Genomic DNA, 21,882 nt, shown 5'->3' on the forward strand with positions numbered 1-21,882 from the left:
ACTATACGTCTCTTGGAGAAAATATCTTATTTTTGTACATCAAAATTCTATGTGGAACAGAAGAAAACAAACATTTACTAGCTGATGTAAGCAACCAATCCAATATTTATGAAGATAATACTATTATAAAAAATATATTCATAATATAATCCTAAAGACTCAATCGATTTGAACACTATAGGTTAAGAATCCGAGAATAAGGGAACGGACCAGTCAAAACAGAAATTATTAAGACAAAGAACATTAAAGGATACGTGAAATTCAGAAGTTCAGTTGTGTTTCGGTTAATTCGATAATGATCGGCATATACTTATTACACAGACAAACAGACGTAACAGCTTGAACATTTTTTTTGAAAAATCCGTCGCCCAACTCCTATACCACCATCTTGCGAGCATGTTACACGAAACTTTGTTTCGTATGACATTGTCACCAGAAGGCGCTGGAGTGAAATGTCAAACTCGAAGGATTACGACGCTAACGCCTCTAGTTGTGAAACGCGCAACCGATCAAATTCTAATTGATCGTTATAGTCATGGTCGATGGTATTTTTTCTAGTGTTACGTCTGTTTGTCTGTGCTTATTAGATCATTCCCTTTTATAAACCGAAACCTCATTACTTTATGTACCCCTCTAAGCGAAAGCCTTATAAGCTAGATCTAGACAACGCTGTCTTGGGCACAATAAATTCACAAATAACTAATTTACTCTCATAAATTTCCACTTCCAAAGACACACTCATCTCGGAACGGATCGACTGGCCCTAAACCTGTGCCCAATGGTTCTAATCGGTTCTACGAGATGGGTTCTCTCTCGCCCGACTACAATCAACTGGGCAGCCCTTGGCTAATGGATCCACCTGGAAGAGGATGGACCCGGGAAAAAAAATGTCAATACTTTTCTTTCAGGTTATGGGTCTTTGCTGTTGGTGTTCCCGGTGATCGATGACACGCAAGATGATTACGTGCCCCGATTTTGGACTGCCGCGGGTCAACACCGATTTATAACCTAAGGCAAATCGATCCTTTCCTGATGGCAATTGGACGCGTGTCTTCGGAAATGGAATGTACTTCGCCAGTCGCATTCGAGCGTCTAAGTGCTTCAACAAATTCTCAAATCTCGTTTGGGCGAAGCTTCGTTCCGATCTATGTGTACCGTGGCCGTGGAAAACTCTTGAAAATCTTTACGAGTTCCAAATGCCGAAACACAACGAAATAATCTTTGGATGGTGAAGGAAGTTTGATGGGATTGTACATTGCGGATTCGATTCAAATCTATGACACCTTCAGCGATATGAACTTTTTGCCACAATGCCCCCGAGCGGGGTTGTTCTGTAGGTTCTCCGCCGGCAAGAGTTCTTATACCATATGGAAAGTACTCTGCTGTTCAGGAACGCACTTGGGATTTGTTGGAAAAAATGTTCGGACATGTCGTATTGACACATATGTATGATGATGATGAAACTATAGGCGGTTGGCAGAACTTGGGAACACCCTTGAACCAGTTCAACGGTCTGCTCCCTCATTCGCTGCTAAATGGAGCAGGACTTACCGAAGCGTTAAGCTCGAACCTTCTCCGAATGTTCGTGTCGAGTGGCAAAGCAAACCTTGAGTCTTCCAGGAGTGCGAAATATGCGTGAACACGGTTAACGGAGCGGACTGCGTTGAACTAATTCAGGGGGTGTTTATAGTAAGGAACACAAGATTTATCCTAAGAAAGTTTGATGGTGAGAACCTAAGTTCAAATTGATCTGTGAAGTTACAGCGATGAAAGTATGATGGACGACTGACCCACATGAAATTATGATGCCACTATATGTATGAGATGGGTAGATAATACAACATAAAACAACCAAATCCTGGCGATGGATTGAAAAATCTACCTTAACACATATTCAAGAATAAAACGAGGTGGGGATCATCAATTGTTACCATAAACGACATACCTATTTCGGTAGATTGTCCGTTTCGGACAGGTAGCCGAATCATTGTTCTATTTTACACATTTTTGTTTTTACTAGTATTGATACTTGCACATACATTTTCGCAAAATCTCAGTAAAGCGACCTACAGATTTGATACTGATGAGGGTTTTGAAAAGTAATATATAGCCAGTTCTATTAACCAATACAGAAACTTGGAATAGATACAAGATTTCAAGAATTAGTACCAAATTCATAACGGACTAAAAGTGGCCGTTTAAATAAATATTTGGAATGCCATTGGAATGGGCTAAAATCGTATAATTTTTACTGACTTATGTTAATTAGCATCATGTCATCTTACTTAGTTTAGCTCGCTTTGGTTGCAGCATTAAAATGTGGTCAAATTTTATTTCATGTGCGTAGAAGGAATAGCCGACTCTTCAATACACAAAATCCTTTTACGAGCATTAGAAATTTATATATTCAAACCTCAGACAATTCCCAACCGATTTCGACAATGTTCAATATTCAAAGTTCTAAAGCAACCCATTTTTACCTCAAATTAGCCATTCAGCCCACTGTAGAATGCGTTTCCTTTTAGTTCAATCGACAATCGAATGCGTTCCTCAATTCTTTTCCAACGCTTCCAGATCCCGATTGACCATGCCAATCGAACGATCCTTGAACTGTGAAATAGATCCTTCGCAGGTACATCAACCCACAGTGCGCTCGTCGGTGCCATTCGTCCGTGGCTGACAACTTCCCGCCCCATCCACCCCGTTAGTCGGTACGTTCGTTGGTCCGTCCGTTCGCTTTTCGTGGACTCGTGGAGTTAGGGAGGGTGGGGGGCCTGGTTTAGCTTTCTCTTTGATGGAAAAAGCCAGCAACAGCAGCAATACCTCAATGAAAACCCCGTCAGTGTGCTTGCTCGCTGCTGCTCAGTGACGATGGCTTTGCTTGCCTGCCTGCAATCGAGGAGAACCGTTCGTACGTACGTACATTTTCGTAGCAGCGGCGAGCGGACAACGACGACGACGACGGATCGGTTTCGCAAATTGCAAGATAGGTCGGGTGGGAGATTGTGGGACGAGGGGTTTTTGTATTAAATATAAATATATTAAAATACAAGTTTTTGGACTGCGGAGGAAGGATCGGCAGTGGTAGGAAGCACATCGCGTAGATTTTGGTTCATCAAGGGACGCGTGCGGCATAACGTTAGTGTGGGGTGGCTGGTTGTGGGTGGCTATGACTGGTTGGGTGGTTAGGCTAGGATTACCGATTGAGGTATAGAACGAAGTATCAGATGTGTAGGAGGAAGGATGAAATACTGTGTACACATTCTTTAACCTCTTCTTCCCGGTCTTTCTTTGGGCTTTTTTTCACTACGGGTCGTAATGTTCCGTATTTTTCAGTTAGTGCATGGGGGGACCAGTGTTTTCATTGATGCTATTTTGGATGGCGACAGCTTTCCGGTTCGATAGAAAGGTCATTAAATTTACGCAAATTATGTTTTGTTTATGCTTCGACTAGGGTGCAATTAAACGATTCCCAGCACTTGACTTTGAGGCGGAACAACAAAGCTGAATTTTTGCACTGGTGAATTTGACAAACCATCATAGTGCACGGAAAATTGCTCGCTCGCTTAGTTAGTGGTAGCTCTATCTCAAACTCAATGCTGCTACCTCCGGTCGTCATCGCGTGGTGGTTGTGAATAAAATCGATAGCGACCCCCTCCTCCCAGGGAAAAAATGAAGAAGGGCGCAAACCCAAGCCAAGCACATTTGCTCTCGCACACGTGTTTTTTTTTTTCGTTTTGTGCTACCATTATTACAACATCCGGATCCGAGCTTGTTGGGCGAACGCGTAAGAAGTAGGGGCAGCCGGTGTGAAGCCATCAGGGAAGACCAATTTGTCAAGTGATACTTGCATTGCCGCCACCTTTACCATCAGCATCACTGTGGAGGACACTAGGTATTTTGGTCCATTTGTCAAGGGACGACTTTTTGTGCACTAGCTTAGCTATGTTCGCCAGATGAAACTTTCCGAATGCCGGTGGGAGTCATTTGGCGGTTTGGGATGTTACGCGAAACGTTAAGTGCAAGGTTATGTCCCCATTCGTTCTGTTGATCTAATGTGGAGGGATTTTGCGTGCCCAACTTTTTGTGGCACGCCTTTCGAATTCCTGGAGTTCATGTGGTAGTGAGTGGAAACAAAATGGAGGCCTGAGTTCGATTAAGGGTAGGTTGTTTGTTTGACATTATTGGGATATCGAAACATCTATTTGCATGGTCTCTGGAGTTCAGTTTTAGAGGTAATGTTTCCAAATGAATTGAGATTGATGAAAATCTTGAAAATGAATTTCAAATTTGTTCTCATATAGGGCTACTGTAGCAGTTCTTGATTGCATAACTCACATGTTCATTATGTGAAAGAAAAAAACAGTGGAATGAAATATTACTGCTGGTATTTTTTCAGCAGTCAGCACACTTGCTAACATACGGATCAAAGCACTCCCTCATAAACATTCCAAAACGATTGGTGTTGTATCTGTAGGTATTTTTTTTTCTTCCATGGCGAGATAAATATATGAACAACAGGTGAAGAATATTGGACTTGGGAGTTTTAAATTAATGATGTCAATAGTTCTAATCTAATCTTATCGGATCATCATACTCCATAAGAATGGAGAGATAATCGATAGGACCACGTAGTTGTATAGGGTTTTTAGCACATTCCAGATCCAACGCCACGAAGGGTCGTGTTTCTGTTCGCGCTGTCGAAAAAGTTTCTATTAATTTATTTCACGCGTTCTCGTTTGTTGCTGTTGTCGCGTTGGAATATCGTCCCCTTGATTCCCGTATGGGAGACACGGTAACCAACCCAGGCGGGCAGTAAGGTGCCAAGAATACCACTAGTGGAAGTAACAGTAACCCCTCTCTTCTAGTCAATCAACAAAGTGAGGAAAAGGACCATTTGGATAGCATATCCTATTCCCGTCCGCGACGTTAACAACTCGGCCACATTCCAACAAAATGGCTTGATTTTGTGTACGTCTTTATAGATCTACAACAAACTAAGCCTATAATAAAAACCCATATTAATCCACCTAGCGGCTTTGGTGCATTTCTCGTGCATTATAGAATGCATGAAGAAAAGTACGTAAAATAGGCCAAAATAGCACTTTAGGGCCAATTTCTTCACCTCCGCTTATTGCTTAAACCAGGTTTAATCGTATATGTAAGCACCGCTTAAGAGTTAAGTGGAGGTGAAGATATATTTATATTTCGAACATCACCTCAATGTTCTGAATGTGTTCAAGCCCGATATTCATCAAATTAACCATCAAACCATCTCAAAAATATATTTGTGAAGATTTCTGGTCGATTCCGATGGTTTCACCATTTGAGTAGGGCAATATTGACTGAATTCAGGGCCAGATTCAGGGGTCACAAGGGTAGAGTATGGGTTACAAAATCAATTACAATGAAACATCCATGCGGAAATGGGGATGAGGCTGTTCAAACTTTACAAATAAGGAATTTTGAAAATTACTTTTTAATGACATTGACCTTCTGAAATTCTTACCAGGGTCAAAATGGGGGAGAGCAGTGCCCATAACACCAATTACAATGAAACTGGGCATGCGGCTGCTCACACTTCATGAAATCACATCACGAGCTCGAAGAATTCTTATTGCAATTGAATTTGAGCTTCTAAAATTTCGGTCATGGCCGTAATCAGGGGTCAAAATGGGGCAAACAGGGGCAATAACACCAATTACAATGAAACTGGGCATGTTAACACCAATTACAATGAAACTGAACTCTGTTTGCAACTGAAATTGACCTTCTAAAATTTCAGCCTGGGCTGGATTTGGGGGTCAAAAGGCAAAGAGCAGTGGCCATAACACCAATTACAGTGAAACTCGGCATGCGACTGCTCAAACTTCATGAAAAACATCAGGATCTCTAAAAAGTCTGTTTGCAGTTGAAATTGACCTTCTTAAATTTCGACCGGGACCGGATTCAGGGATCATATTTGGAAAAGAAAGGGCCATAACACCAATTACAACGAAACTGATCATGTGGCTACTCAGGCTTCGTGAGAATACATCAGGAGCTCAAATAATGCTATTTGAACTTGAAATTCTTCATTCTTTTTTCATAGGAGCGAAAACTTGTCTTTGTTTTTATTTGAGAGGTTTTCAGCCCTTGGCTGGCTCACCTCTTATAAAGGAGCGAAAGTTGCAAAAGTAAACATTTTCCTTTCGGCAGATTCTGGGAATATTGCAGCCTACTCTCGATATTTTCCACTTCCACTATATTCCAGTCCTTATTATTGAGGAATTTGCGAAAGAAGTCATTGTTTACGTTTGCGACGTTCGCCCTTATGAAACAAAAATAATGATCTTCTGGAATTTCGACCAGAGCCGGATTTAGGGGTCGAAATGGAAGAGAGCAGAGGACATGACACCAATTACAATCATACTGGGCATGTGGCTGCTCAAACTAATAACTAATAATATCAGATATGCAAAAATTACCATTTCAATTCGAAATTGAATGAACCATCTGCTGAAATGATGTCCAGTGCCTCAGTCAGGGGTCATAATTTCTGAACCAGGACACAATGGGAAAAAATTGTCCATAACACGAAAAATTCAATATCTCGGTTCGATATGGGCGGGTTGCGTTGACATTTTGATACAAACCGTAGAATTTTTTGGGGAATCGTGCAAAGGTGGTTTAGCTGCAAGACCTCGTTTCGAATTACAAATAATCGACAAAACATAACACGTTTGATCTCAAATTTTTCCTCTGTTTTGCCTTTTGAGCTCTGTCTACTGTACGATGTTGGGAATTAGGATCTTGCTGATTTTACCCCACGTTTTCATATTCCTCAATTGCTTACTAATAATCTCACATAACTATTCTGATCTAGAATTTTCCATTGAATCGAGTGGAGTTATTTTCATGCACCGCACGAATAAAGAAGCTAAAATATTGCTTCTTTTGCCCCACATTCTATTATTTTCTAACTATTACCCAAAAGGCCAAGGACTTCCGGAAAGTGTAACAAATAAGGGTCATTAGGGTAAAACGAGGTCTTGCAACTGCGTGCAGTGAACTTAACCACCTTTGCACGATTCCCCAGAAAGTTCTTCGATTTTTGTCAAAATTTCAGCGCAATCCGCCGATATTGAATTTATTCGCGTTATGCACAATTTTTTTTCCATTGTGCAGAGGTAAAAATAACAATAATTGAGAACAGTCCTGCAACTACTCAAACTTCACAAATCAGGAATGCAAAATCAACCACGTCAATTTGATTTCCAGTGCCGCATTCAGAGGTCATAGTTGTTGGACGAGGTAAAAAATAAATAAAAGGAGCAAAAACTAAAACTTCTCAAGATAATATTATAATAATAATGCACCAATTTTGTCGGTTCTATATTGCAAACCTGTGAGATGACCGTAAAACAAAAATCACAAAAATAATAACCAACATAAATTGCATTTCTTTATTTTTGCGAGCTATGAGATGAATAACTGAAATACCGTTATGTCTAATGTTGTTCTCACTAGCAGTGGTTTTCATGTTTTGTCTAACGAGGGTTCGCTTCATCATCACTTCGATCATCGATGATCGATTCATCTTGTTCGTTGCCCACCTCGCCTTCTTGTACCCGTCGGATCGCTATCAAAACTCATTTTCACCGGGTTAACATTCTAGCTACGCGATCAGCTCAATGTTCTAGTTGCAATTCATGGGTCATTCGCTTCGTATTTATAGCCTTCCATCTAAACTCCACAATAGATGGTACATAGCACTTACATTCTTTGAGCTCTTGATGTGTTTTCTCAAAGTTTGATCAGCCGTATGATCTTATCTATTGTAATTGGTGTTATGTCCTCTGATCTCCCCCATTTTTAACCCTGATAGAAATTTCTGGATCTGAAGAAGAATTTTGGTCTAAAAATGTATCAGGGCAAAAATATAGCTATTCCCATTGAGCACAAACGAAACCGCGAGGAATTCTGACAATCATATGCTAAATGCGAGCCATTTGAAAAAAAATCCGTTCGTCATGTGTCGTAGAAAGATCTTCACTAATGACTTGTTTATATTTGAAAAGGGCTGTTAGGGTAGCAAGTAAATTAATTAGCGCATTCCATCGTAGTTTCATAAAACACACAGAATGTTCGCAAAACTCGGATCGTTTTGTTTTGCTCTGTAGTGTCGGTCGGCAAGCAAATCAATTACTGCGAGTTCGATCGTGATTTCTCGTAGAACTACAGAAGAATCGTCGGCCTTTATCAAGTATCACGCCAATTTTCCTACCCATTCCTTTGTTGACCTGCATTCAGACACGCACTCCCGGCTTTGGTATTGCTTAATTCTGGGCCAGCTTTGGCTTTGGCTATATGTAGATCCTAAATATATTTAAGGTACGGTATACTGTAGGTCCCCTAATGACAAATCCAAAGATGCAGTAGAAGAAAGGCGCTAATACGAACGTACCCCATTGAAGGCTGACTTTCGTCAACTACACGAGGAGAATGTTGTGTTGCCAAGTCCTAGAAGTTCTACGTTCCAGACGTGGCCGAAAAATTCTAAACCTGTCAGATGATTTGCAGTTTCAACTCCTCACGTCATTGATGGAACTATGCATTTTGAGATATATTAGTAAAAATGTCTCCAAAGACCACTCTGGTCATTCTTAAATATAGATAAAAGAAGACGAGTGACGAGTGAAAGATGCGAGCGTTTGGATCGTACGGCTGTTACTGAGTTCCGGAATCGATCACTCAATCTTCCCTAATGAAATAACATAATATTTTAAAACCTCGGTGAATGAATTTCGAGAAACATTTAGAAAAAACGAAACCTGCACTTTGAGTGTTATGTACCATTTAAGAACCTTTGACATAAGCATATTAAACGAAGAGTGCTTTCTGTTATGATAACAGATTTCAATCTTAAAATGTAATTAATACTTCCTTATGCCATAACTAGATAATAACTCATAAGGTTATTAGGGTGAGTTTGATATCCTGTAGTAGAAGATGTCCACTGCATCCGTAGGACGTGTGGATAGTGTGAGAGGATTCTCTTGTGCGTTATGCTGCGAAATGATCTCTGCGTGTAAAAAAATAACTAACGAGGTGATAATGTTCAGGTCAGTCCTCAGTTAAAGTCATCCAATATAAGGGCTTGAAGAAGGTAACTGAAGCCAATGATATGGACGACGCACTAAGAGATTAGTACGGAGACTAGATCAGGTAAAGGTGAAGTGATTTAAGTATAGGGAGTCTATTTCCCGACACTGTTTCTTGTCCCGGGATTCGGGATATAAAATATCGAATGCCACTATGTAGGCCGAAACGAAGACCCATCAGGCCAAAAATGCCTTGCCTGAACGGGTCATTCGGCCGAATTTGACCGAATAGGTCGTTTGGCCGAATAGTTGATTTGGACGAATACGTCATTTGACCGAAAAAGGCATTTGACAATAGGTCATTTGGCCGAATAAGTTATTGGGCCGAACAGGTCGTTTGGTCGAATAGGCCATTTGACCAAATACATCATTTGGCCGAATGAGTCGTTTGGCAGAATATGTCATTTGGCCAAATAGGTCATTTGATGTCCCACTTCTCACGTTCCAATCATCTTCTTCACACTGCGAACAGTGAGAAATGAGAAGTTAGCAAAGATGATTGAGAAAAGGGGGTGATAACTTTTGACCAGGCTTGAAAAAACTCTTCACAATCGCTAGAGTCAAATAAAATCATCTTCAGCAAAATGCTGCCTTAATCCTCACGATTGAGTGGAAGCATAAAAAAGCAGAAGTACAAAAAAAAACAGAGTGAGGAAAAGCAAAATAAAAACACATGTGAGTGAGTCATCGGGCAAAAGAGCATTCATTGAGCCTCCAAAACAAAAACTGCTATTATTTTGAACAATTTGACCTAGTGCGTAATTTTTGAACGCGCCATTCGAAAAAAATGATACCTAGTATTTACAAATTTCAACATATTTGTAGTTCACCGCCAAAATTTCAGCGTCAACGTTGACTATTTTGTATGAAAAGCGGCTTCCGCTGCTATTGTACTGAACACAGGTGTATGTGAAACATATTTTGGAGGCTATTTTGAGTATTAGTATAAGTGACGTTCTACAAAAAAGATGAAAAAATGGACTCGCTCTTGTTTTGCGACGCACAAGCTCGGGTTTAAGAATGCACAATGTTATGAGTTTTTATGCTTATTTCTTCTCCTAAAAAATACTCTTGCTCTTGCTCATTTTTTACTCGGCGAGAAGTTTTTGGCAAGCCTACTTTTAACAGTCTGAATTGAGAAATGAGAAGTGAGTAGTGAGACGCCTCACTTCTTATTCCTCATTTCTCACTTCTCACTGGAAAAATGAAAAGTGCGAAGTGAGACGTCTCATTTCATATTACTCACTTTTCACAGTGAGAAGTGAGAAATGTGAAGTGAGACATCTTACTTCTCACTGTTAAAAATATGTCGTTTGAAGTGAGAACTATGACGTTTCACTTCTCACTTCGCACTACTTACTTTTCACAGTTAGAAAAGAGAAATGAGGAGTGAGAAGTGAGACGTCTCACTTCTCATTGTGAAAAGTGAGAAGAGCGAAGCCTCTCTTCTCACTCATTATTTCTTACTTCTGATTTCTCACTTTCCGCAGTGAGATATGAGAAATGATGATTGAGAAGTGAGACGTCGAATGACCTATTCGTCCAAATGGCCTATTCGGCTATATGACCCTTTCGGTCAAATGACTTTCTGCCTAATGGTCTGTTCGGCCAAATGACTTTCTGCCTAATGGTCTGTTCGGCCTATTGGTCTGTTAGGCCAAATGGTATATTCGACCCTAACAACTTTCGACCTAGTGGCCTTCGGCCTTATTGTTTGCGGTCAAACGGCCCTTCCCCCGTATTATATAAGATATATGCACGGGCTGTCTTTGGCACAGTGGCTTAAAATACCATTCGCTGCAACTTTCTAGACACTAAAACAGGCTTGGTGGTTATATGGCTACCATGGATTCAATCACAGGCCCGTTTCATTCTTCCTACTTTGAAAACTAGCAATCGCTAGAACTGGAAATCGGCTTTCATACCGTTTCCATCTTTTATCTTGCACCTACAACTTGACTAGCATGTAACTGTTAGAATGCGAAATGAGCGAAATAGTTCGTTTCGGCATCCAATTAGAATATACCACATTTTCGTTACTATCATATTGGCAAACCGTTAATCAAGACGAACCTCTGCCATAGAACCGAACCCCCAGATACCAAGAAAATTCCGGATGAACTCGTGGCGAGTGCAGAAGTGTTTTCGCCATGCAGTGAGTGATTGCATCATCACATTGAGATCGGAGATCAAAAATCCCAGGCTCTTATCTATTGGTTCCCTGTGCAATTGGGATTGGTTTTGTCAATCACGGTGTAGCAACTACGAAATGCACGGTCATGCTAATCACTACAACTTTCCAGACACTAGTGCATATTTGGTTTAGATGGAAAAGTCAAGTTTTTATCTCACTTTTAGGTTGAACAATCAATTCATAGATATCCTCAAAAGTAGGTCCCTTTCATACCTAACGCCTTCTCCACAAAAAAAAACAACGAAAAAATCAACAGAAACGATGCTATTAAAAAAAGCGCACGAAATCGAGAAAAAGCAACACTGTGCGTTGGTGGCGTATTGAACAACAATAACAACAGCTGCAGAGGAGGCTACTGCGGATTATTGAACACTGGGTACGACCCAATAATACGTATGTCGCGAATGAGCTGCAGGAGCTCTACATGGCCAATGACCATATTGACTGTGTGGAAGTCATTGCGGCTCATTGATAGCGGTTTTTACTTGTACGCTGATTAAATCAGAGGCACTATTTACCAACAGTTGATGTTTATTTTTGACATTTTTATCGAAATCATCGACTGTCGACACTGACCCGATTCGTATAAGAGTCCCATGTTTGAAAACTTCATCAGCAAATTCCTGCACATGGGGAGAAAACTGACATGGGACTGTTATGCGAATAGAGACAGTACGACTTCTAGAACAAATCCTTACGGCTGCGATCCGAGTCATTAGTATGGTTTGTGAATATCGTTTTATTGGAAGTTCATCCGATCAGGAGCGAATCCTCATCCAGACTTTAAAACTGTGATCACAAACCACTAAGCTACGAGAGAGCAATGTCAGCAAAGAAAAAAACACTAATTTAAAGCATAAAATGTCTATGTCACATTTTTGTATTAGCCTTTGTCCATATTTTCTAGCAATTTATCCGCTATCCCACTGCATAACAGCCACCTCGCCAGCAATCATTGTTGGTGTTTCAGTAGAGGGAGCGAAGCCGAAAAAAGTAAGAGCCACCCACCACCCAATCCTATTTTCTCGGGTGTACACACGCTTTTCCTTCCTAAAGCTTGCTTTCTTCCTTTAATCTATAAACCAGCGAATGCAATTCCCCACCCTCCTTACCACTGCCGCACAGCACAGATGTCCCCTCAGCAACCAAATCTTCTTCGCATCCCATCGAACGGAGTGTGCCTTTCTCTCATCTCATACGGCAAAGTGCTAGAAGCCATTAGGGTAGAGACGAAGGTGGCGTACCCAAGCAGCATCGAGCAAAGGGAGTGAACGAGCGTGTTGTAGCGCGCAAAAGTTTACAAACACGGCAGAACCCTCACGCCCTCCCAACTCAGCTCGACCTTCTCGTGTCACACCAACATGCACACATACACACGAACACCCAGCTACCCCACTTTTAGCTTTCGGGATCTTTCCATTTTCCTCCGTCTACAATCACTCCTTCCCCATCGTCTGTATCCCGTGTTTTGGTACAACCTCCACAACTTGATGCTGCTCGCCGCCGATGATGAGGATGACGACGACGACCGACAACGCTGGAGAACAACAAGCATTTGGGATTGCCCTCTGGCGGGAAATAACGACAGTAATGAGGAACACAAAATAAACTTTCCGCCAGCAGAACCGAACTGCGCCTGGATCCTAGGTCCCGAAATAGCGTGGCCACAGCAGGTAGAAGCGGAGATGAGCTTCCGGCTGATGCGGAGCGTAGAACAAAAAAAAACGGTGGCAGTTAATCGAAAGAATTTGTGTGCTCAATTTCGAACGGGACCTCTATCAAACGAAGAAGAAGTTAATTGATTTTGAACTTTAGTTGAATTATGATTACTAAAAATTAAATTTGTGTGGTACGCATCATTGCCATGAAAGAGTTAATCACAAAAAAGCGTGTTATAAGGTCATAAATAAGGAATTGTTTCAAATAGCCAGTGGCTATTCGCCACGACAGATTTTTACTAATTACAAAATATCCTGTTAAAGATACCTAAGTCATCGTCACCTCGTCACACTTTTATCAACCCCTCCGTTTACGCTTTACGTGCGTTATTGACGTTCCCTAATAGTTCAGGTAAATGCCTGAGAAAATATTATTATCTCTAAAATTATAAAATCAAAAACGAAAAGGGAATTTCTGTTTAAATTTCTTCGCCCAAAGCGGATTATTAACTCTACACGAAACGTTTATCACTGATGTGGTTCAGGAACGCGACTGTTTTGTAGCATGGGCCTAACTTGTAACAAAACTTCTTAATTTAATTTCGTCAAGTTTATTCGAAATTGAAATAGGAAAACATTATGCTAACATAGTTTTTCCCGTTCGTGTAGCAAATATTGTGTGAACATCCAACATGTATTCTCAAATCATCTTCTCAATAACTTCACTCTATTGTGTGTTTTTATTTTGGATGCTCAAGCAACAAACGATTATTCAATAAAAGTTGATCATTTACCACAACCCTAAAATCTTTAAGATTGATCAACAAATAATAAATAAATTCAAACGGAAACTTCGACAAAAGCGTTTAAATCCAAAAAAAAATCATTGCAAAAAGGAAACAAGCAATTGGAAGTGTTTTACAGCTTTATGATCTCCAGCCTCCATTCCGCCGTACCACAATCGTAAACGCTGCCATAAACTTAACGACTTCCCGCGCTGCCAAACTGACCTGCATCACTTCGACTTTTCGTCGAAAGAACGAGTACCCTACCGGGACTGACAGCGCTGCACAGCACAGCTCTCAGGTCTTGGCGATTAGATTATTGAGAACTGTGTTCGAACTTCAATCGAATTCAACAATTATAGCACGCAATCAGTACATCCCCTAGCCACCACCGGTGTTTATCGGGAAATATTGGTGCGCCACCAGTTTCAGCATATACTCACTTTGATGCTTATCAGCTAATTGCACGAGTGGTGTTGGCAGATCTCGCCGTCGGTAGAAGCACATAACTTTCGCCTCCACGTTGCCGTTGGGCGTTTTGTTGAGCTCCTCGATCCGGCGGATCTGGAACGGAGTCGTCGACGATGTCTCCACGTAGACATAGTCTGGAAGAAAGAAAGAAAAACAAAGATTTATTAGAACCGATTGGGACAAATGTAGCGCTGCAACAAGAAATTATAGATTAAACGACAAGTTAACATACATGTAATTATGTAACATTCCACACAAATTCGAAAGATATAAAAGAACGGAATGAAATGTACCAAAAGTAATAAATGATCTGATCAAATTTTGTAGTTTTAGTTTTGGCTGAAATAAAGTCTGAAAAGTGAGTTTTCTGCATAGAGATTACCCCCAATTGAGCGACAAGAGATCATCAGCAACACATTCGACTCGAGTAAAAGGGTTGGCAGACTACCATTTTATAACGCAACTGCACAAGTATATCTATTCTCTTTAACAACAAGATTAAACAAAAAATAGTGATAAAGATAGACAAACAGTTATGAAAAGAGATAGAAATAGAGATATGAAAGGAGATAAAAACATAGAGATATAAATGAAGATAGAAATAGAGATATGAAAGGAGATAGCAATAGAGATATGGAAGGATATAGAAATAGAGATAAAAATAGATACAGTGAACTCTCCCTTACTTGACATTGAAGGGACCTTCAAGTTAGGAAGGTATTGAGATAGGGCGATTACCGTTCGGTCGAGTAGTTAATTTTTTGCCTTTCTCGTACAACTAAGTTGTACCGAAAGGCTATCATTTCACTTCGTAAACGAACTTTTTATAGAAGCCTCGGAGACCCATAGTATTATATACCAATCGACTCAGCTCGACGAGCTGAGCACATGTCTGTCTGTCCGTGTGTATGTATGTGTGTATGTGTGTGTGTATGTGTGTGCACAAAAGCTATAAAAAACATTAGACAACTTTTCGTATAGTAATCCTTAACCGAGTTTCATTCGACAGGGAACAAAGCCTTGTTGATCATTATTGAATTTTATAACGATCGGTCATTGCGTTTAAAAGTTGTGAAGAAAATGGTACATCGGGCGATATAAACCCCATATAAGGTTGGTGTCTTAACTAAATGCGAGAAAGGCACCACCAACGCTAGGTGGATTAATCTGGGTTTTCTTTATTAAGTGAAGTGAGAAATGAAATGTTCGAAGTGAATAGTGAACAGAGCTAAGAAGTGAGAAATGAGATGTTCGAAATAAGTACAGAGTATAGTAAAGCGAGTACTTAAATTCGGAAGTGAGTATTGAGTAGTGAGATGTGTGCAGTAACATGTGAGTAGTGGAAAGTGAGAAATAAGAAATAAAAAGTCAGTGGCGAGAAGTGAGTGCTGAAATGTGAGAAGTAATAGTTGCGAGGTGAGAAGTGACATGAACAGAAGCAAGAAGTGAGAAATGAGAACTGATAATTGGGAAGTGAGAAGCGAGATGTTGAGTAGTGAGGAATGGGCAGAGAGATATAAGACAGAAAAAAGATGGAAGGTAGAAGAAAAGAGGAGAAAAAATAAAGGAAGTATCTCGTTTTACTTCTCGTTCTTCGGTCCTCACTTCTCACTTCTTCTTACTCTTTTCTCACAACTCACTTTTCACTACTTACTTCCCACTACTCTCTTCTCACTCCACATTTCTTACTTTTCCCGGTGACTTTCAATTTTTTTCCCGGTGACTTCAATTTTTCCCGCTTTTCCCAGTTCGGTGGTCACCCTGCACTTCTCACTTTAGGCTTTTTCACTTCTCATTTCTCACTTGTCACTTTTCACTTCACACTTATCACTTAATTTTTCACATCTCTATTTCTTTCTCACTTCTCATTTTTCACTTTTCACTTCTCACTTATTGATATCTCACTTCTGACTTCTAATTTCTCACTTATTTCACTTCTTTTCACTTTTCACTTATAACTTTTTATTTCTCACTACTCTTTTCGCACTTCGATTTTTTCACATTGACCTTCTCACTTCCCACTACTCACTTCTTACTTCCCCCTTATATCTCACTTCCGACTTCTCATTTCTCATTTTTCATTTTTCACTTATTACTTTTCACTTCTCACTACTTACTTTGCACTTCGAATTTTACACATTTAACTTCACACTTTCACTACTCACTTCTCATATCTTACTTCTAACTTATTATTTCTCACTTCTCGCTTACCACTTTCCACTTCTAACTCTTAACTATATTGTGCAAGTAACTGTTTCTGACAACATCGAGTTAGCGTGAAGAAAATGCATTGGAAAATTACTTCGACTTAGAGAATATCGAGTAAGGGAGATATCGACTTACGGAAGGAACGCAGTATGCTAGATTCAAGGGACTTTGAATTTCATCGAATAAGGGAAAATATCGAGTTAGGGAAAGTGAGTTGTTCGCAAAAGTGAGCAGTACACAAGGTGCGAAGGCAATTGTGCGAAACAGTACCATGCTGCTTGTGTAGGACTGTCTGAAGCGACCGTACAGATATTCTCGTCGAGGAATATTTTATGGATGTGCGATGAGCGCCTTCGGTACAAGTTTCTCTTGTACAACTCGCGGAGCCAAGTACAATATTGCACCAAAAAGTCAGAAGCTTGCTTTCGAATTTGGCGTTGCTTGAATTGAAAATGAACGTTATGGATATTTTGGAAACGCTTTCCACGGTCACTGACAAGCGCCCACGAGAGAAACGGCAAAGTGACCCAACAGTCGAGACTACACCTACAGTAGTACAGTCTAGTCCTGTTTCGGTTTCAACTCGCAGACCACTACTGGAAGAAATGATAGGAAATGATGATACCGACACGAATTTGCGAGGAGATACAAATTATGAAGCCGATTCCACTACGTTTACAAATATCTATGTTGATAACAAATATCGATGCTCGGTTCTACCGAATAAGAAATTGATGTCTAAATATCAAGTCAAATATTATCAATGTTAGAAATCTCGCGCCACCAGCAATTTTTTTTATTTAAGATAACATTAAAATATGGGGGCCCTCCTTAGCCGTGCGGTAAGACGCGCGGCTACAACGCAAGACCATGCTGAGGGTGGCTGGTTTCGATTCCCGGTGCCGGTCTAGGCAATTTTCGGATTGGAAATTGTCTCGACTTCCCTGGGCATAAAAGTATCATCGTGTTAGCCTCATGATATACGAATGCAAAAATGGTAACCTGGCTTAGAAACCTCGCAGTTAATAACTGTGGAAGTGCTTAATGAACACTACAGTGGCGTCGCGTAACCTCACTTTTTACCTGTGCACTGACCCAAAACATAAAAATTTTGATATTTTGACAGCCCAAATGGAAAATAAAAATATCAGAGTCGTTCAAACTTATCAACATCTAGTTATTCTATGCATTTCCGCACACCAATTTCTTAAATTTAAGTCCAGTGCACAGGTAGATTGAGGTTAGGGAAACGCCACTGGAACACTAAGCTGCGAGGCGGCTCTTCCCAGTGTGGGAATGTAATGCCAATAAGAAGAAAAAGAACATTAAAATATGAACTTGAACCGTTAGCACTAAAACCTTCCACACGTCCTACAGGGATCAGATTTAGGAAGTTTACAAATCATTATTCTGTTTGGACGCCCTATAATTAATAATATCTTGGTTACACATAATGAACAATAATTCTCGGTTTGTGTTTCATAAGTTTTAGTGATAGTATTTTTTAATAAAATGTTTGTCAAATAGGAAACAAACACAAAGAAAAAGATATAAAGACAGAAAAACGGGAAAAAGGGAAAAGAAAGAAATATACTGAAATAGAAAAAGAAGGACTGAAAAAGAAAGAAGAAAGATAAAAAGGCTGGAAAAGACAAAAAAGGCCAGAAGAAGATAAAAAAATATACCAAAAAAGATAAAGAAAAAATCAATTAGCTTAGTTTAGACTGACAAAAGAGAAATAAAAAAACAATTAGCCTTGATAATACCTAACTTAATGCGAGAAAATCGGTCAAAATTTACTATATGAAAAGAATTGTATAACATTTCACCGAAAACTAATTCGCGGAATTCATTTTCGCGGTTGAACATTTCGCGGAATAACATTTGGCGGTTTGTAACTTTTCGCGGTACAACATTCGGCGGTTTGTACCTTTTCGCCGAATGACGTTTGGCGGAATGAACCATTTCGCGGAATATTCATAATAATAGCCTTTGTTCGTTCAGCACTCCCACAATTATTACCTGCGAGGTTTCTAAGCCAGGTTACCATTTTTTTTGCACACGTTAAACACGAGATCAACACGTTGAAACTTTTATACCTAAAAGTCGAATTTTTTTTCCGATAAATTTCCTAGACCGGGCTAGAAGTTGAACCCAGCCTCCTTCAGCATAGTCTTGCTTGGCAGCCACGCATCTTCCCGCACTGCTAAGGAAGGCCTCCCAGAGTATTTAGAAGTAGTTTTCAAAATTCCAATTGCCCCTTATACCGGGCAGATACATCCATTTGAAGAAGAAGTTACCCCTCCTTTCGCCTTATACCTGGCAGAAGCATTCCTTTAAAGAAGGCATTATCAACTCCTTTCGCCTTATACCGGGCAGATGTATCCATTCAAAGAAGGCGTTACCCCTCCTTCGCCTTATACCGGGCAGACGCGTTCTTTTAAAGAAGGCATTATCAACTCATTTCGCGTTATACCGGGAAGCTGCATCCATTTGAAGAAGGCGTTACTCCCCCCTTCGCCTTATACTGGGAAGACGTGTTCTTTGAAAGAAGACATTATCAACTCCTTTCGCCTTAAGTCTAGTACGCTGCTCTTACGGAATGGGTTTACGGAAAATTTGATCAAATTACCACGGTATATATGACAGCTGATTCAGTATGAGAGAAATGTCACTTTTCCGTACGGAATAATGGTACGGAATATTTTTCCGTAAGGAAAAGTGACAGCTCCATTTACTTTACCCAGCAGACGTTATCAGCGTTACGAAATTTTCTCTACTTTTCAGCTCCGTACTGCTCAAGGAATTTCAGAGCGAAATTATTCCGTGGGCATTCCGTATCCTATCTATTTGCACAGTACTTTTTAGCAGCGTACTAGCCTTTATACTGGGCAAATGCATCCATTTAAAGAAGGCGTAACCTCTCCCTTCGCCTTATACCGAGAAGATGTGCTCTTCGAAAAAAAATTGCAACTCCTTTCGCCTTATATCGGGCAGTAGATATGGTGGGGTTTCAGGTTTTGAAACCCGCAATCCCAATCGAACCCGAGCCCGATGGGTTCAGGTCAAGTTCGGATCGGGTACGGGTTTGTGAGATAAAAAAATCGAGTCCGGGTCGGGTACGGGTTTAAAAAATAAAATACTGAAAATTACTTTATTCAGTTTTGTTAATTGTAAGGCTAGTTCGTTGGCTTACATTTTTTTCAATTGAAAGAGAACCAGAAAATATCTAGTTTGAATTTTCCGGGGAAAACTTTTGTGCGGGCTTTAATAATTAAATTATGTTGGGTTCAGTTTAAGTACGGGTTTACGAATGCAAAAATTCTCGGGTACGGGTCGGGTTCGGGTTTGCATTAAATAAAAAAAGCCCGGATTTCATGTAATTAGGCAGAAATCGTTAAATATTTGAATGGTAATTATTCTACCTAAATTCCGCCAAATGGCATTCCGCGGAATGATTTTCGGTGGAAAGGTACATTCCGCAAAATATCTTTCGGAAAAAAGGTTCATTCCGCGAAATGTATTTCGGAGAATTGATACATTCCGCGGAATGTCGTACCGCGAATAAAAATTCCGCGAAATGTTTTTCCCTATGAAAAGTTGTCTAATGCCTTCTATAAAAAGTTCGTTCTTGGAGTGAAATGATAGCCTTTCGGTACAACTTTGTTGTACGAGAAAGGCAAAAAGGGTAACAGATAAAAAAATAGAGAAAGATAGAGACGCAGAGAATAGAAAAAGAAACATAGGGACACATAGATAAAAGAAACAGAGATGGGGAAAAAAGAGAAAAAGTATGAACAAAAAAAAACGAGAGCAATCGATCGACATCACGACTCCTAGTGAGCAGAACCAATTAAGATTGTAAGCAACCAGTCGGGTAGTGTCAGCATCGATAACAAGAATAACTAGCGGAATAACATCAAAATGAATGGCACCGACAGGTCGCTGAATGGAGGAGGAGGGCCCGCTCATTGGTTCGCTTCGTTGATAATCATAACTCTCGTCCGTTTTTACGAGCGGTTGTCGACACTGAAGACATAAAACAAAGCATTTATGAGCACAACTCTCATGGTAGCCGATGCCGACGACGATGACGACAATGGGATGCAGTGTGGATTCGTATTCTTTTCAGTTGGATTTCGTAAAGGAAATAAACAGACGGTGTGTACTTTCATAGTAATTCCTTTGATGAAAAATGTATGTTAAATATTGATTATAATCCAGTTGAATTGTTGAAAGCTTCCGTGTCGTACTATCGTAAAAGGGTGCCAGTAATCAGATGGAAATGGGAGTGGTAGTGGAAGCGGAAGCGGATTCACCTGTTCAAACAGAAGTCGATTTGCTGAATATAGGTCAGAAATTCACCTGTGCATACTCTCATCAGACAGTAGGTTAAAATGGATGACAATGATACCTGGGGAACATAACAAGTTTCACAGTTTCTCCGCATTTCTATTGAAACGAATCTATATCTGAACATTTATGAACACTTTATTGTGAAATGAAATCATTTTAAGCTTTGATGTGTTCTTGAACTAGGGATGTTTCAGCCCAAACGCATTAAGGGTCTGTCTCATTTGGCAGGGTGGCCACTCAATTTTCATTTTGGAATTCCCGTTTTTTTCGGTTTTCTTTGGTTTATATTTTGAACCCGGAAGAAGTGTATCGAGGAAAGAAATGATCGAGGAATGAGGTTTTGAATCCATTTGACAAATAAATCTATGGTACAATCATGCTTGTTTTACGCGACATTTTTTTGATCGTATTTCTGATCATGTGACTTAAATTCACCATCAAAAATCTATGGAATTGTATTTGTATACATATCCATCCTAAATAAATCAAAGAAAACAAACTGGTATGGCAAAAGCTGGAATTGAAAAAGTGGCTAATGTTTTTCGGTTTTCGTGTACGTACACACGGACAGAGAGTCATTTGTTTAGCTCGACTAGCTGATTGATATATATAACATCATGGGTCTCCGAGTCTTCTATAAAAAGTTCAATTTTGAAACTTTGTTGTACGAACAAGACAAAAACAAACAGTAAGTAACCACTTCTTCATAGGAACCAGCATTTCGCAATGTTCTAAAATGTGATCAGATGGAAAACATTTCTATCATCTTATTAAGTGTTAACATAAAAGATCTACGCAATTTTGATAACATCAGCCTCGAGATCCCGTTAATAATGGCAATGACAATCATATTCAGACAACCTACAAAAATACACATCATAATTAAAACATATGTGTGCTTTGGTTTGTCGTAGTGGCACCTGGTGACCACAGCTCATATCCAACGGTATGCTGCATACTCGTGCAAAGTGGTAAACCGCAGGAACCATCATCAATTTGACCATTGCATTGGTGATTCGTTCAGTGGCTGGGCCCAATATTTTTTATTGCAAAAAAAATCCAACGAA

At 40.0% G+C, this 21,882-nt stretch overlaps 1 protein-coding gene across 5 annotated transcripts in view; it reads right to left on the reverse strand.

Moving 5' to 3' along the window:
* The window catches only part of LOC134227052 (metastasis-associated protein MTA1), a 245,591-nt gene that overhangs the window by 145,252 nt on the left and 78,457 nt on the right, over window positions 1-21,882 (reverse strand). For all 5 annotated transcript variants that reach the window (XM_062708294.1, XM_062708284.1, XM_062708266.1 and 2 more), the window contains exon 3: window positions 14,224-14,385. In XM_062708294.1, coding sequence (XP_062564278.1) covers window positions 14,224-14,385 — 162 coding nt within the window. The remainder of the gene's footprint in view (window positions 1-14,223; window positions 14,386-21,882) is intronic.

The sequence above is a fragment of the Armigeres subalbatus genome, chromosome 1 (assembly GCF_024139115.2).
Source record: "Armigeres subalbatus isolate Guangzhou_Male chromosome 1, GZ_Asu_2, whole genome shotgun sequence".
Taxonomy (NCBI): Eukaryota; Metazoa; Arthropoda; class Insecta; order Diptera; family Culicidae; genus Armigeres; species Armigeres subalbatus.